The sequence below is a fragment of the Lontra canadensis genome, unplaced genomic scaffold (assembly GCF_010015895.1).
Source record: "Lontra canadensis isolate GAN:19392208 unplaced genomic scaffold, GSC_riverotter_1.0 scaffold13, whole genome shotgun sequence".
NCBI classification, from domain to species: Eukaryota; Metazoa; Chordata; class Mammalia; order Carnivora; family Mustelidae; genus Lontra; species Lontra canadensis.
In genome coordinates this window covers 8352574-8368670 of record NW_022631007.1, presented here as the reverse complement: position 1 = coordinate 8368670, position 16097 = coordinate 8352574, and the positions used below count along the sequence as shown (strand labels likewise).

The 16097-nt window shown below is 38.0% G+C and overlaps 1 protein-coding gene across 3 annotated transcripts in view; it reads left to right on the top strand.

Moving 5' to 3' along the window:
- Nucleotides 1-16097, top strand: part of SPHKAP (SPHK1 interactor, AKAP domain containing) — a 176252-nt gene that overhangs the window by 114852 nt on the left and 45303 nt on the right. For all 3 annotated transcript variants that reach the window (XM_032857413.1, XM_032857411.1, XM_032857412.1), the window contains one exon: nt 15848-15907. In XM_032857413.1, coding sequence (XP_032713304.1) covers nt 15848-15907 — 60 coding nt within the window. The remainder of the gene's footprint in view (nt 1-15847; nt 15908-16097) is intronic.

Genomic DNA, 16097 nt, shown 5'->3' with positions numbered 1-16097 from the left:
AAAGTTCCTTTCCTGCCTTACCAGCTGGACTGGAGGACTAACCTCCACTTCCCTGCATTACATCATCCATTATGTGTGCTTAGAAGTTGCTTTTGAATGTTATGTTTCCACCATTTTTATCTATACTGGTGGACTACAGCATGAATTATTGGGGATACATAAAGTGTTTGTTCAAGTATACCTCAGGCATACTGGAGAGGTAAAGTTTAAAGTTATTGATGGGTTTGGCTGTCAAAAATATGAGATGTGCTAGTTAAATGTCTAGTTTAGATCAATTATTTGCATTTTAAAATTAGATTCACTACCATTTATTCCTAGTAATTTTCATCACTTAAATTGTTTTTCATCTACTCTAAAATAATTGAGCTACTCAGACCACAAACATGCGTATCTACACTTTTACATTTTTGTGTGTAAATGTATATGACTTTAAGAAGTGGATAAAGGTCATAACTGGAAGTTTATTTGATTTTATTACTTTAAAGGTGAAAAATCAGAAATAACCTTTAATGAAAGCTTAATTGAAATGTTAAAACATAAATTTCTACAAATTTTTTGTTTTCCAATTTTATTTAAATCTAGTTCACTCACATGTAGTGTAATATCGGTTTCAGGAGTAGAATTTAGTGATTCTTTGCTCTTATGCAACACCCAGTGCTGATAATAAGCACCCTCCTAATACCCATCACCTATTTAGCCCATCCCTGCCCACCTACCTCCATCAACCCTCAGTTTGTTCTCTGTTATTAAGAGTCTGCTATGATTTGTTTCTCTCTCTCTCTCTTTAAAGATTTTTATTTATTTATTTGAGAGAGAGAGAGAGTAAGAGAGAGAGCATGAGAAGGGAGTGGTCAGAGGGATAAGCAAACTCCCTGCTGAGCATTGACCCCCACCACCCCCACCACCCCCACCACCCCGGACTCCATCCTGGGACTCCCGCCCGGATCATGACCTGAGCCAAAAGCATTTGCTTAACCAACTGAGCCACCCAGGTGTCCCAGCCTTATCTCTCTCTCTTATTTTTCCTCTTTCCATTATGTTTATCTGTTTTGTTTCTTATATTTCACATGTGAGTGAAATCATATGGTATTTGTTTTTCTCTGCTGACTTATTTCACTTACAATAATATGCTCTAGCTCCATCCACATCATTGCAAATGGCAAGATTTCATTCTTTTGACTGACTTAGTAATATTCCATTGTGTATGTATATCACATCTTCTTTATCAATTCTTCAATTGGTGGACACTTGGGCTCTCTCCGTAGTTTAACTATTGTTGATAATGCTGCTATAAACATCAGGATGATGTAACCTTCAAATCTGTATTTTTGTATCCTTTGGGTATATACTCAGTAGTGCAGTTTCTGGGTCATAGAATGGTTCTATTTTTAACCTTTTGAGGAACCTCCATACTGTTTCCCAGAGTGGTTGTACACATTTGCATTCTCACCAACAGTGCAAAAGCATTCCCCTTTCTCTGCACCCTTGAACATCTGTTATTTCCTGTGTCTTTCATTTTAGCCATTCTGACAGGTGTGAGGTGGTATCTCATCATGGTTTTAACTTGTAGTTCCCTGATTATGAATGGTTGAGCACCAAGAGCACCAGCAGGAGAGGTAGGGAGAAGGATAGAGAATCTCAAGTAGGTTCCGTACAGAGCACAGAACTAAACATGGGACTCAGTCTCACAACCCTAAGACCATGATCTGAGCTAAAACCAAGAGCTGGATGCTTAACCAACTGTGCTACGCAGGTGCCCTTGATAAGTTCTACATTTTGGATACTAACTTTTTATCAGATATGTCATTTGTAAATATCTTCTCTGATTTTGTAGATTACCTTTTAGTTTTGTTGATGGTTTCCTTCATTGTGCAGAAGTTTTTTTTTCTTGATGAGGTCCCAATGGATTTATTTTTGCTTTTGTTTCCCTTACCTCTGGAGATGGATCAAGTAAGAGTTGCTATGGCCAATGTCAAGGAGGAGGAGGTTACTGCCTGTGTTTAGCTCTAGGACTTTGATGGTTTTCTGTCTCATACTTAGGTCTCTCATCCATTTTTAATTTATTTTTATGAAAAATTCTATGCCAGCAAACTGGGCACTCTGGAAGAAAATGATAAATTCCTAGAAACATACAAATAACCAAAACCAAAACAGGAAGAAATAGAAAATTTAGCAGACCCATAACCAGCAAATAAATTGAATCAGTAATAAAACTCTCCCAACAGGGGCTCCTGGGTGGCTTAGTCAGTTAAGTGGCTACATTTGGTTCAGGTCATGATCCCAAGCTTCTGAAATCAAGCCTCTCATTATCAGGCTCCCTGCTCAGTGGGGAGGCTGCTTCCTCTTCTCCCTCTGCCTGCTGCTCCCCCCTGCTTTGGTCTTTCTCTCCATTTGTCAAATAAATCAATAAAATCTTTTTAAAAAATCTCCCCCAAAAAGAACCAGCTGGCTTCCCAGGAGAATTCTACCAGACATTTAAAGAAGAGTTAATACCTATTCTTCTCAAATTGTTCCAAAAAATAGAAATGGAAGGAAAACTCCCAGATTCATTCCCAGCATTTCCTTGATTCCAAAACCAGACAAAGACTCACTAAAAAAGAAAATTACAAACCAATATCCCTGATGAACATGGATGCAAAATTCTCAAAAGATACTAGCAAACTGGGTACCTGGGTGGCTCAGTGGGTTAAAGCCTCTGCCTTCGGCTCAGGTCATGATCCCAGGGTCCTGGGATCGAGTCCCACATCGGGCTCTCTGCTCAATGGAAAACCTGTTTCTCCATCTCTCTCTGCCTGTCTCTCTGCCTACTTGTGATCTCTGTCTGTCAAATAAATAAATAAAACCTTAAAAAAATTCTTAAAAAAAAAAAAGATACTAGCAAACCAAATCCAATAGTACATTAAAAGAATTGCTCACCATGGTCAAGTGGAATGTTTCCTGGGCTTCAAGAGTGGTTCAATATTGACAAATCAATCAACATGATACACCACATTAATAGAAGAAAGGATAAGAACCATATGATCCTCTCAACTGATGTAGAAAAAGCATTTGATGAAATACAGCATCTATAAACTGAGGGTTTTGAAGGGGAGGGGAGTGGGGGGTTAGGTGAGCCTGGTGGTAGGTACTAAGGAGAGCACATATTGCATGGAGCACTGGGTGTGGTGCATAAACAATGAACCTTGGAACACGGAAAAAATAAAGTTAAGTTAAAAAATAAAAATAAAATATTTAGAATTTAAAACAAAATTATTTATTTAGTTGAAAGAGTGGGAGAAATTGCATGTGAGCAGAGGAAGGGGCAGAAGGGGAGGAAGCAAGAATGTTCAAACAGACTCCTTGCTGAGCACTGAAACTAAGAATCGGGTGCTCAACCAACTGATCATCCAGGTGCCCATACAGTGTCCATTCTTGATTTAAAAAATAAAATTCTCAACAAGTAGGAATAGATGAGATGTATCTCAACATCATAAAGGCCATATATGAAAGATCCACAGCTAATATCATCCTCATTGGGGAAAAACTGAGAGCTTTACCTCTATGGTCAGGAAGAAGACAGGGATGTCCACTCTTACTGAAGTCTTAATCTCAGCAATAGGACAACGAAAAGAAATAAAAGGCATCTAAATTGACAAGAAATAAGTCAAACTTTCACTCTTTACAGATATGATATTCTATATAGAAAACCCCAAAGACTCAACCAAAAAAATTGCTAGAACTATTATATGAAATCAGCAAAGTCATAGGATATAAAATCAACAAACAGAGATCTGTTGCATTTCTATACACCAATAATGAAGCACCAGAAAAAGAAATCAAGAAATCAATCCCATTTATAATTGCACCAAAAACCAGTAAGATACCTAGGAATAAACCTAACCAAAGAAGTAAAAGATCTTTACTCTGGAAACTATAAAACACTTATGAAAGAAACTGAAGTGAACACACAAAAAATGGAAAAATATTCCATGTTGATGGACTGGAAGAACAAACATTGTTTGTCTATACTACCCAAAACAATCTACACATTTAATTCAATCCCTATCAAAATTCCACCAGCACTTCTCACAGAACCAGAACCCAAGCAATCTTAAAATTTGTTTGGAACCACAAAAGACCCCAAATAGCCAAAGCAATCCTGAAAAAGAAAAGCAAGGATGGAGGTTTCACAATTCCAGACTTGAAGCTCTATTACAAAGCTGTAGTCATCAAGACGGTATGATAATGGCATAAAAACAGACACATAGATCAACAGAATAAAATAGAAAACACCCATATGGACCCACAACTATATGGTCAACTAATATTTGACAAAACAGGAAAGAATATCCAGTGGAAAAAAGAGACACTCTCTTCAAAAACGATGTTGGGAAAACTGAACAGCAATATGCAGAAGTATGAAACTTGACCACTTTCTTGTACCATACACAAAAATTTCTAAAAAATTTTGAGGCACCTGGGTGCTCATTCAGTTGTAGTGTATGCTTTTGGCTCAGGTCATGATCCCATGATCCCAGGATCCTGAGATTGAGTCACCCATCAAGCTCCCTGCTCAGCAGAGAGTCTGTTTCTCCCTCTCCCTCTGCCTGCCAGTTCACTTGCTTGTGCAATCTCTCTCTGTGTCAAATAAATAAAATCTTTAAAAACAATTTCTACAAAATTTAAAACCATGCAATATTTACAGTCAATTTATCAAATCTATAGTAGCATTTGGTTCTTTTTTTGGGGGGTGGGGGGGCTCTTATGCCGTAGTCAAAGATGAGTTGCTTCATCATATGTGGAGGAGGATTTTTGCCAATTTAACTGATAAGCTTTTCCACACTGCTTAAAAAGTGCATTCCTGGCTGATATTTTTAAATGTTTAAAGTAAAACTAATCCATATATCCTTTTATATACTGTATTAAGAAATTGAAATCATGCATTGGATCCTAGTGGTTGATTTGTACACATAAAAGTATTTACTCGTTCTGATTCAAGATCTTTTTTTCTAATGAGAGTCTCTGCTCTGTCTAGGTCTGTAAGTTCTCACAAATAGCACTATTCATATTTAGTAATTTATATGATAATGATTAGACAGTGGTTGATGTTTTTAACTTGCCTACAGTTCTGCATTAAATTACTTTTTACTTCTATATATGCACTTGCCTCCCTCTTTCATGTCTATTGGAATCATCCACTGGTTTTATGGGTGTGATACCAGGCAATATTCATACCCATGGTGTACATTTAGATGAAATACATCATAACTACTTCTGGGAACAAGAGGGAAGGTATTTCTTTTTTTTTTTAAAGATTTTATTTATTTGACAGACAGAGATCACAAGTAGGCAGAGAGGCAGGCCGGGGGGGGGGGGAGCAGGCTCCCTGCTGAACAGAGAGCCTGATGTGGGACTTGATCCCACTACCCTGGGATCATGACCTGAGCCGAAAGCAGAGGCTTTAACCCACTGAGCCACCCAGGTGCCCGGGAAGGTATTTCTTAATTAAATATTTGATAGCCTTAAAAAGCAAGGTGTCACTCTATACTTATATATACCCCAAACATAAATAATAAAAATTTAGAAAACATAACTTAATGTTTTCAATCAATAAATAATGTTTACATAATTAAATGGGAACTAAGATCTATACCAAGTAAGTAAGATCTGGGTAGATGTGGGGGTAGTTACATGAAAGGACCCAAATTTTAATTGCTTTACATTCTCAGAAATAGCTGCACTTTATATATATTCCATGTCAAATTATTTAGACTGGGCCTTATGAAATTGCCATTTTTGTGTGAACAAAGAGCAATAACTTCAAGTAATTCACTCTTTAGACAATAACCCAGAAACCAATAAAATGGCATCTAACTTTCCCTGATGTTATTTACTTTGTATTTCACTTAGTCTTCATAGAAATTCTGCACAGTATTTTATGATACCCTTTTAGACTAGGATCTAGTAAGCACAGATCCAGGCTTTGAAGCTCAGCTTGACTATAGGCAAAGCACAGCCTCCCGCCTCTTGCACACTATCATACCTCAAAGATGAGAGAATGTTCCAGGCATGTAAGGGGATCATATTCTCCCAAGAGCCAGCTGAAGAGTTTAAAGAGTCCATATGGATAAGCCATTTATTGTGTCTAGAATTTACTCCATTGTTCTAGGGTGAAACTTAGAGAACTTTAACACTCTGAACAATGATGTATTCTGCCCATGGAAATATGGGATTGTTTTAGAATATTCAAAAACTAGGTGGTTTTGGTCACATAACTTTCTTGCTTCTCCACTTCTTTGCTGATAGTTCTTTTATCCTCATCATTCATTCTTTGGGGGTCTGGGTTATTCACAGGTTCTATGGTTCAGGAATAGCCCCGTTTTCTCTGCCATGCTTTCATTTGAGTATACTTACCCAGATTAAGCAGAGTTAAAGGCTTGAATTGAAACAATCCAAGAGAGTGGTAAAAGCCTACTTAAAAAAAAAAAAAAGAGTGTGACTACAATGAGTTTTGAAGGATGATATGTATAGGATTATCATTTTTGACTTCATAATGGGAAAGCATTTCATGTTCTAGTCATGAGTGATTTAGGATCAGCAAACAAATCATCTCGATACCACCTCCTGAGGTCCAGCTCATCTGTTGGAAGACATGAATCCTCTGCCTACTTCTCCCTGCTCAGTACATGCTCCAGAAAAAGATTTTCCCTATTATACTTGTTAGTGGATTGCTGTGGCTCCCCAAAATTTGGTTTACTTGCTATAGTCAAAATGAAGAGTTGAAAAGTCATCTTGATTCAAAAAGAAACAAAGGTCAGCTGATGAATAAAAGGCCCCTTGCCATCATCCATGATATCTGAAATAATTTAGCTGCTTGATATTTGATCCACATTTGACTTTTCTTTGTCTGCACTATCTCAGAGCATGACTCCTGAGAGTTCAGAAACATATCTCAGCTCTTTATGTATTAGAAATCTAAATAACTTCAGTGAGAGAAAAAGTAAGCAAAGTGGAACCAAGTCTACCATATGTATTCCTTTTCCCTTCAATTTAAGATAAAAAAGAAGGTAAAACTCCCAGATAAATTGTCTTCCAAGGGAAATTTGACTCATCTCTGCCCTCACCATCCTTGGGTATCATTTTTCCATAATACTATCCTTTTCAGTGGGAGAAGATGACAGGAGAAAACTCTCACCACTAAGGAGACAAAATATGACAAAATTATAGTCAAAAAGATTTTGTGTATGTGTGTGCACATGTGTGTGCACACTCACACAAGGGCCAGTGGGGAGATGAGTGAGGGGATGGGTGAAATAGGTGAAGAGGATTAAAGTGTACAAACTTCTAGATATAAAGTAAGTCACAGAGGTGAAAATTACAACATAGGGGATATGGTCAATAATATTGTAATAAGTTGGAGGGTGACAGATGGTGACTGCACTTAGCATGGTGAGCATAGAGTCCTGTGCAGAATTATCAAGTCAAAGTGTTGTAAAAAATTACATCAGTCACCAAAAAAACACATATTGAGCGACTCTGATTATCTGAAATGTCCAAAATAGGCCAATGTGTAGAGACAGAAAGATGAATGAGTGCCTAGGGCTAGGGAGAGGGTTTTTGGAGAGACATAGAAGACTGGCTGCTTATAAATACATTTTCTTTTGTGGATGAAGAAATATTCTAACATTGATTGTGGCAGTGGTTGCACAATCCTGTGCATGTATTAAAAACCATTGAAGTATACTTTAAATGAGTGAGTCACATGGCATGTGAATTATATCTCAGTAAAACACATCTTTAAAGTGGCAGTTTAAAATAAATATAGTATGTTCTTTAACTGTAAATGTATATCAGATTTTATATATAAGTACACTCTTTTGTTCCAAAAAAAAATGTCTTTAGAAACAACAAAAATAGGGGAAAATAATTTCCCTGAGTAGCATACTTCTCCTTTATTTTTTTAGGTTAGCGATAAAATTGGCTAGATGTGTGGCTAGTTAAAATATCTGGCATTGTTTAGAAATTTTGATACCTTTTACAGAGTCTCTTATCACAAACTGCTCAAACAGTTACCCTTGAAACAGCAATTTGAAGATATTTTTTAAAATATTGACAGTTTAAAAAGCAGAGAGATTTGACAGTCTCCAGTGTGGGTAAAACTTTGCATTTCATTTTGTGTGATTACTGCAATCATGTTAAAGCAGTAATAACTGAACATAAACACAGTTATCCTTCCAAACGTCAAGTGTGTTCCAAGAATGCCTGACAGAGCTATGGCATAGCAACATGGATGCATAAACTGCCATTTTAGTTGTCATTAGTCTAAAATACTGATCAGGGAAAATGTCATATCCTTTCAAAGATAATTTTGGCCCAGGGTCCTGAACCTAGTAGGAGCCTGTGGATTGGGGTAAGAGGCAATTTTTTCTTCAGAAGATTTGTGGATCTGCATTTTAATACCACCAAATGAAGAGATCCCATCCTCTCCACATGGCCAGATGGCAGGCTGCATTGTTAGAAGCTGCCGGAGGAAAGGATTGGTTTTCTTCTAAGATAAAACTTAAGTATATATTTGGTAATAGTAAACATTCAAATGCCCCAATTTGAAAGGCAATTTGACGTCATGCTTTTTGTTAACAGTTTCTCCTTTCTTTCTTTCTTTCGCTCGCTCTTTCTTTCCTCTTTCTTTCTATTTACTTAGTTTTATTTTTTCAGTGTTCCAAGATTCATTGTTTATGCACCACACCCAGTGCTCCATTCAATACGTGTTCTCCTTAGTATCCACCACCAGGCTCACCTAACCCCCCACCCCTCTCCTGTCCAAAACCCTCATTTTGTTTCTCAGAGTCCACAGTCTCTCATGGTTCATCTTCCCCTCTGATTTCCCCCAATTCACTCTTCTTTCCTTCTCCTAATGCCCTCCATGTTTTTCCTTATGCTCCACAAGTAAGTGAAACCATATGATAATTCACTCTCTCTGCTTGATTTATTTCATTTCCTAAACAGGATCTCCATATAGGATGATTGTCTTCATGGGTGTTAGCTGATTTCAGGAGAGATGAGAAAGTACACAGCAAAAGTCAGAGGCCCCACACTCTGGGCTAACAGCCTGCTGACATACAACCTCTGGCACCAAGATGTACCCCTCCTTGACCCGTAATGCAACAGCATTTCTCGACTATCTCATTAATTATCTGAAGAGTCCATGAAAAAATAAAACTGCCCAGCATAATAGGAGTTTTCCCTTGGCAATCATCATCAGTTCTTTGTGGTTTCAATTCAAAATGTCAGCCCTGCATTTTGTACATGACATAGAGTATTGCTTCTGTCAGACACTTTTTTGTCTGACTTAAAATGGCTTTTGTCTGACTTCTACAATAAATACATAATATCCAAAACCATTTTTAAGTGTAATTAACTCACAAAAGATGCTACGAATTACAACCCACTTTAAATTACTTATTTTTCTTATTTTACTTAATTTTTTATTTATTTTTTTACTTATTTTTTACTTATTACTATTTTACTTACTTTTTCTTACTTATTTTTCTTACTCCATTTTAATGTTAACCTTTACCTCATAGTGGCTTGCACCAAAATGTATCTGTTTTTTAAGATTTATTTGTTTGAGACAAAGAAAGAGTTAGCGCTTGGGGGCAGGGGCAGAAGGAGAAGGAGAAAATCTCAAGCAGACTCCATGCTGAGCAGGGAGACTGAGGCAGGCTTGACCTCAGGACCCTGAGATCATGACCTGAGCTGAAATCAAGAGTCAGATGCCAAGCCAACCTTGCCACCCAGGCACGCCTGCATCAGAATGTATCTTAAATCATTATTTACTGAAATTTCATAGTGAAATATTACTTTTAAACATGCCCACATGGTCCTCTATTTATGAAAAGGGACGGATAGTGACATAAATAATTGGTATTATTTGGCTAAATAATCCATAATGGTAAGCAGAGAAAACAGCATATCGCACATGGACATTAAAACGGTTAGGATGGGGGCGCCTGGGTGGCTCAGTGGGTTGAAGCCTCTGCCTTTGGCTCAGGTCATGATCCCAGGGTCCTGGGATCGAACCCCACATGGGGGTCTCTGCTCGGTGGGGAGCCTGCTTCCTCATTTCTCTCTCTCAGCCTGTTTCTCTGTCTACTTGTGATCTTTGTCTGTCAAATAAATAAATCTTAAAAAAAAAAAAAAAACGGTTAGGATGTACAAGTAACTTTTAAAGACTATTGTATTAGATTGCTTGAAAGCAAAAATCATAAAGTAGCATCATTTTCTCAGTGACACTTGTTCCTCCAACATTTTATTTTAAAACTGTAATAATGACAAAAGAGAGGCATTTATATTTGAAAGGTACATACAGCCACAAAATTGGCTTTGTTCAGTAGGCAAGAAAAGAGGTGTCTGTGTTCTCACAGCGATGATATGTGTTTCCGTCTACCTCGGCTGTGTATGTCTGCAGATGGTCTAAACAAGGACACGTGTGGACACAACATGAAATGTAGTTTATGTGAAGAGAAAGGAACCTCCATTGCAAGAAAAGTGTTTATACCTTTTTACATGTATTTATCACCAATTACGGTTCTCAACTTTTGCTTTTATCTGTTTTTTAGCAAATCCTTATTCACAGAACTAAAAAGCCAATCTAAGTACTTTAAACAGTACCAACTGATGGATTAACATTAACTCCGTTAATTCTATAACTTCTCTATCCACTCCCTTATATCCTTATTGGAAGAAACCTTTTATTGACAGCATCGGAACTGACAACATAAATAAGGAAAATAATTATTATAGGGGTGATGTCCCTAATAACTGAAACAGTGCTTCCACTCCATGCATGCATATGCATTTATCAACATTTATTGAGCACCTGCCAAGTACCAGGCTTTGCTAAACACTAAATTATCAGGGCCTGCCTTCATGAATAAACAATCTAGTGAAGGCTGAAGGGAAATAAACTATGTTTAAGAGATTATTAAATAAATGCAGATACTTAAAAAAATTTCCCTGGATCATTTGTTATATTTGTATTTGTCCCTTCAGGCATTTGACACATAACCCAATAGCGTCAGTCCAGACTGAGAGGAAGAGTCAACACAGAGAAGTTACATCTTATTCCCAACTGGCTGGTATCTCCGACATATAGTGTCAGCCTCCCCACTCGAGGAGTTCTCTCCAGACCCTGAAGGACCTGTTTTGACCCACATAGAGCCATAATGCAAAATCTCCCAGACTTTAATATTTTAGTCACATAGAACACTCACCCTAAGCCTGCAGAGGATTATTTTCAACTTCTGTTAGCAAAAGTTTCCTTATAACTGGCTGCAATAACACAGGGAGCAGCCTCACTTGTTGGGAAGGAAATTCTAACCCTCAGGTCTTTCTCAACTTTCCTGGCACAGGGAGCATAGCATGAAATGATGATGTCTTCTTTACTCCAACTCTTTAAAAAGTCTGCTGAGTTATGCCCAGAATCTTCACAGTATAGAAAGAAAGGCATATTGCTCACAAACTTTGGCCTCACTTCTGGAATTTCTCTAGGACGTGACTCTTGCCTTGGACTTCACGGCCTCTGTGTCCTCCTCCTCTTTACCTTGTGCTTAACCCAGAGCCTCTTACTGTCACTCATCAGGTGCTGATCAGGAGGAAGTCATCTCTTCATTGCTTGGACCATTTTAAATGTGTCCTGCTTGCTCACCTTGAATCCAGCCTTCCCTTCAATGCTATTTGTGATTGACCCCCTTCTCCCACCTTCATCTCCAGCACGTAGGCCTGTCACTTCTGTAATACTTAATAATGTGCTTCATAGATTTGAGAAATGTGTTCTAACTCCAGACCATAACTCCCTGAGAGTAAGAACAGTACCTCGTATTGCTTGTCTTCTCGGAACCCAGCGTCAAAACCATACCCCTTGGAAACACAGAGCTCTTTGTCCTCTCCTCAACTTGCACAAATCTCCTACCCCACACCCTACCATTCCTCAGCTCTTCTGGACATAAACATCACATTCTCCATTTGGAGTTCAGTGTTAGTGGATGCCTAAATCTCAGTAAAGATCCCAAGGTCACAGAAAGTGAACATACAAAGAGATCAACACCTTTACATGGACTACTTTAGCATGATGTGGATTTACTATAAAACCATCAAAGCTGAAAACTCAGGGCTCCGCAGGACCTCACATGGTTACATGTTTTTGTGAAATTTTCAAAAGGAAGACATGGTAATTAAAATTATCTCCTTCCAATCAGACTCCTACTACGTCTTGTTATGTTAAGAATCATTGGAGTGACCACAAATGTGTGGGATCGGACATAAGGCAAATTGAGTGGGGGTGTATTTACATGAGATAAATTTATGTGGCTTGATAGATTTAGTGTACAGTTAAGCAATTGCTAGCCATGTACATGTAGTAATGGCTCTCAGGAATATTTTTACCATTGACAGTGGAACTCAGTCAGACATTGAGACATGAACGTATCATGTCAGAGATGGTTTCACAATATAAGGTATGTCCTACTGTTTCCAACATTAGAACTATGTAGATAGTGGAGAGAAAACAAGATTTATGTGCTGGCAGCTAGTCTGTGGAGAATTCTTTCAGTCATCAGACGTATGAACTTATAATGCAAGACTAGGTCTCACTGATGCCTAGTCAACAGAGAAGTTCTCACCTGGAGGAAATTTATTTGAAAGCATTGAAAATCATAATTGCACCATGCATTTTTTTTCTTTTTTAATGGGAATCAAACAAAAGAGAATTTATTCAAATTCTCATGTTTGTAGAGCACAAACTTGTAATAATATTATAAATAGTGAGTACACCTAGAACAACTCACACATGAAAGAAATTTTAGAGTGGTTTCCCACTGAATTTCACAACAACTTGGAATATGTATAAGAAATTATCAGTAAAAGTTTGTGAAGCTGAAAAAAAATCAATGAACAAAGAATGAGGGAAGGAGCAGAGGGAGAGATTATTCAAGCAGATTCCTCCTGAGCATGGACCCCGACTTGGGGCTTGATCTCACAACCCATAAGATCAAAACCTGAGCCAAAATCAAGAGTTGGAGGCTTAACTGACCAAGCCATCCAGGTGCCCCTTGCTGTTCCTTTTCTTTTTTTCTTTTTTCTTTTTTTAAAATATTTTATTTATTTATTGGACAGAGAGAGATCACAAGTAGGCAGAGAGGCAGACAGAGAGAGAGAGAACCCAATGCAGGGCTTGATCCTAGGACCCTGAGATCACAACCTGAGCCAAAGGCAGAGGCTTAACCCACTGAGCCACCCAGGTGCCCCTGTTGCTCCTTTTCTTAAAAAAGTTCTTCCAACAAGATGGGACTGGAAGAAATTATGCTAAGTGAAATAAGTCAAGAAATGAAAGTCGGTTATCTTATGGTTTCACTTATTTGTGGAACATAAGGTATAGCATAGAAGACATTAGGAGAAGGGAAAGGGGGGGGGAATTGAAGGGGGAGGTGAACCATGAGAGACTGTGGACTCTGAGAAACAAACAGAGGCTTTTGGTGGGGGGGTAAGGAGATGGGTTAACCCAGTGATGAGTATTAAGGGGGTCAGGTATTGCATGGAGCACTGAGTGTTATTCATAAACAATGAATCTTGGAACACTACATCAAAAACTGATGATGTGGGGCACCTGGGTGGCTCAGTGGGTTAAAGCCTCTGCCTTCGGCTTGGGTTGTGATCCCAGGGTCCTGGGATCAAGCCCCACATCTGGCTTTCTGCTCGGGGGGGAGCCTGCTTCCCCCTCTCTCTCTGCCTGCCTCTCTGCCTACTTGTGATCTCTGTCTGTCAAATAAATAATAAATAAAATCTTAAAAAAAAAAACTGATGATGTACTGTATGGTGACTAACATAATACAATAAAATGAATGAATGAATGAATGAATCTCAAGAAAGAATAAAGTGGAAAATATATTGGACATACAGAAAGTGGAGGCAAAATTTTCAATGGAAATTTTATAATAAAGAGGAAAATATATTGGACATACAGAAAGTGGAGGCAAAATTTTCAATGGAAATTTTATAATAAAGAGTAATTTGGAAAGGAAAAAAAAGTTCTTCCCAAATTGTATGTCCATCAGGCCCTTAAAACCTGGATCATCCTCTATCACCAAGGTATGGAAAGATACATGCGTCAAGTATAAGTAAGTTATTGGTTTATGTCTGACTTTGTTCTAGTCTTGGCCCAGCTAGCAAGTGTGGGGGGTTTCTTCCAAACAGAGGCAGAATTTGACATCGCAGCCCAGAATGAAAAAAGAGGAAGTTCATCTTCAGAGAACAAAAGATAGTATCAGAGGGCAGAGAAGTAGTTACTATAGATGCCTTTCCTTGGTTTCTGTGTTATCTTCTCCCACTGTGATAGAAGATAAGAGTCTTGCAGTGCCAGGTCAAGGTAATACACCTTTCTTTAAGATGAATGGAAAATTGTTGAATCACTTCAGTAAAAGCAGTCCCAACTGCATGTTATTCAAAGCCCCTGAGTATGAACAGATATTGAACCAGTTTTCCAAGGGCAAAGTTCCAGTTATTATATGAATATTCACAAACTGCTTTAAACCATGAACTCCTTCCAAGCGCCATCTCCTATTCGTGCCTCTCTTTGTGCTGTCCCTGAAGGAGCTCATGCCTGGTTCCAATTTAGTCATCCTGTTAACCCAATGGAGGAGAACCTCTGAGTTAAGAGTGTGGATGGTAGTTTGTGACCCTTCTTCCCCCAAATGCCCATCAGGTTATTCTTAACAAGCAGATACTGTACCCTAGAGATGCTGCAAGGATATTGTGAGTTCAGAAATCTAGAAAACATATAAAACGGTAGTGAGCTTTACACTATATCACTATAAAACTATTGTAGTTCTTAAAGACTTACCCCAAATCTTTCAATTATTTTTTTTCAATTATGTAAAAAAGAGAAAGGATAGATTCTGAGAAACCATAACCCAAACAACTGAAATCAGAAGGCCCCATATACTTCCAAGCATCTACATAAGTCCAAACATCTGAGTAAATATTCAGATAATTAATGCTATCAGTTTTATATGGGCAAATTAAATTGTTGAGAGTAAAAAACTTAAATCACTATGTGCACCTGAAACTGATGTAACATCGTGTGCCAACCCCACTCAATAAATAAATAAATAAATAAGATTCCAATTAAATTAATTTATTTAAGGGAAAAGAAAAAGAATATATCTCACCTCTTTATGTTTTAAGTTTTCTTCTACCCATTTCCATGCAAATGTCCTTAGCAGATTTTTTTTCTATGCTCTGTGAGATTTAAACGGCAACAATTCTCTTCTTGTTGTTCTGAGTTATATTTTAAGATTGTTGCTACTGGTTTCACAGTCTAACTTATTCAGACATTTATTTAGGATGGCTAAAAAGAGGCAAACTATACAACAGGTTTAACTCAATGAATGAAAACTATGAAACAAAGAGAAAGCTTCTTATCATGTACTGGATTAAAAATGAGAGGAGAAAGTGGGGGAAGGAGAAAAAAGATAAATGAAGAGAATTGTCCGTTGCAGTTAAAGACAGAAGTTTGGAATTTTTTCTCCATTTCATGAGTTAAGTGTGAAGACGTTGTTGTGACTTGCATTGAGTTGAATACATAAAGATGGTTTTGTTAGACCATGAATGGAAGATGGGATCGGGTGAATTGTACCTAGGGTGTTAGGGGTTTGCACAGAAACCTCAAGGTACAGTGACTGTTTTTGTGCCAGGCCAACTGTTCAAAATGTGCAGGATTCTCAAATCATTTGCCTGAAATGGATTCTATGCTTTCTTTGAAAAGAACTGCCAGGTTTTTCACTTACTTTGTTGTTTTTGGGCTTTTTCCCAGGTTTGCTTCGTGAACCTGGATGTGAACAAGGATGCTTGCAGCACAGAGCACCTGCAGCAGGTAACACTAGGAGCACAAGCTCTCTGGGAGCTCAGGACAAAGGCTGGCTGCACCGACCAGAGAGCAGACAGGACTTCATCTATAAATGGCGCTCATTCAATTGGAGAGTCTTTAGTAGGATAGTTTCTTCAAAACCCATTTTCTGACCCTTCCCCTGCCACCTCCCATTCAGGTTGCCTTCCTTCTACTT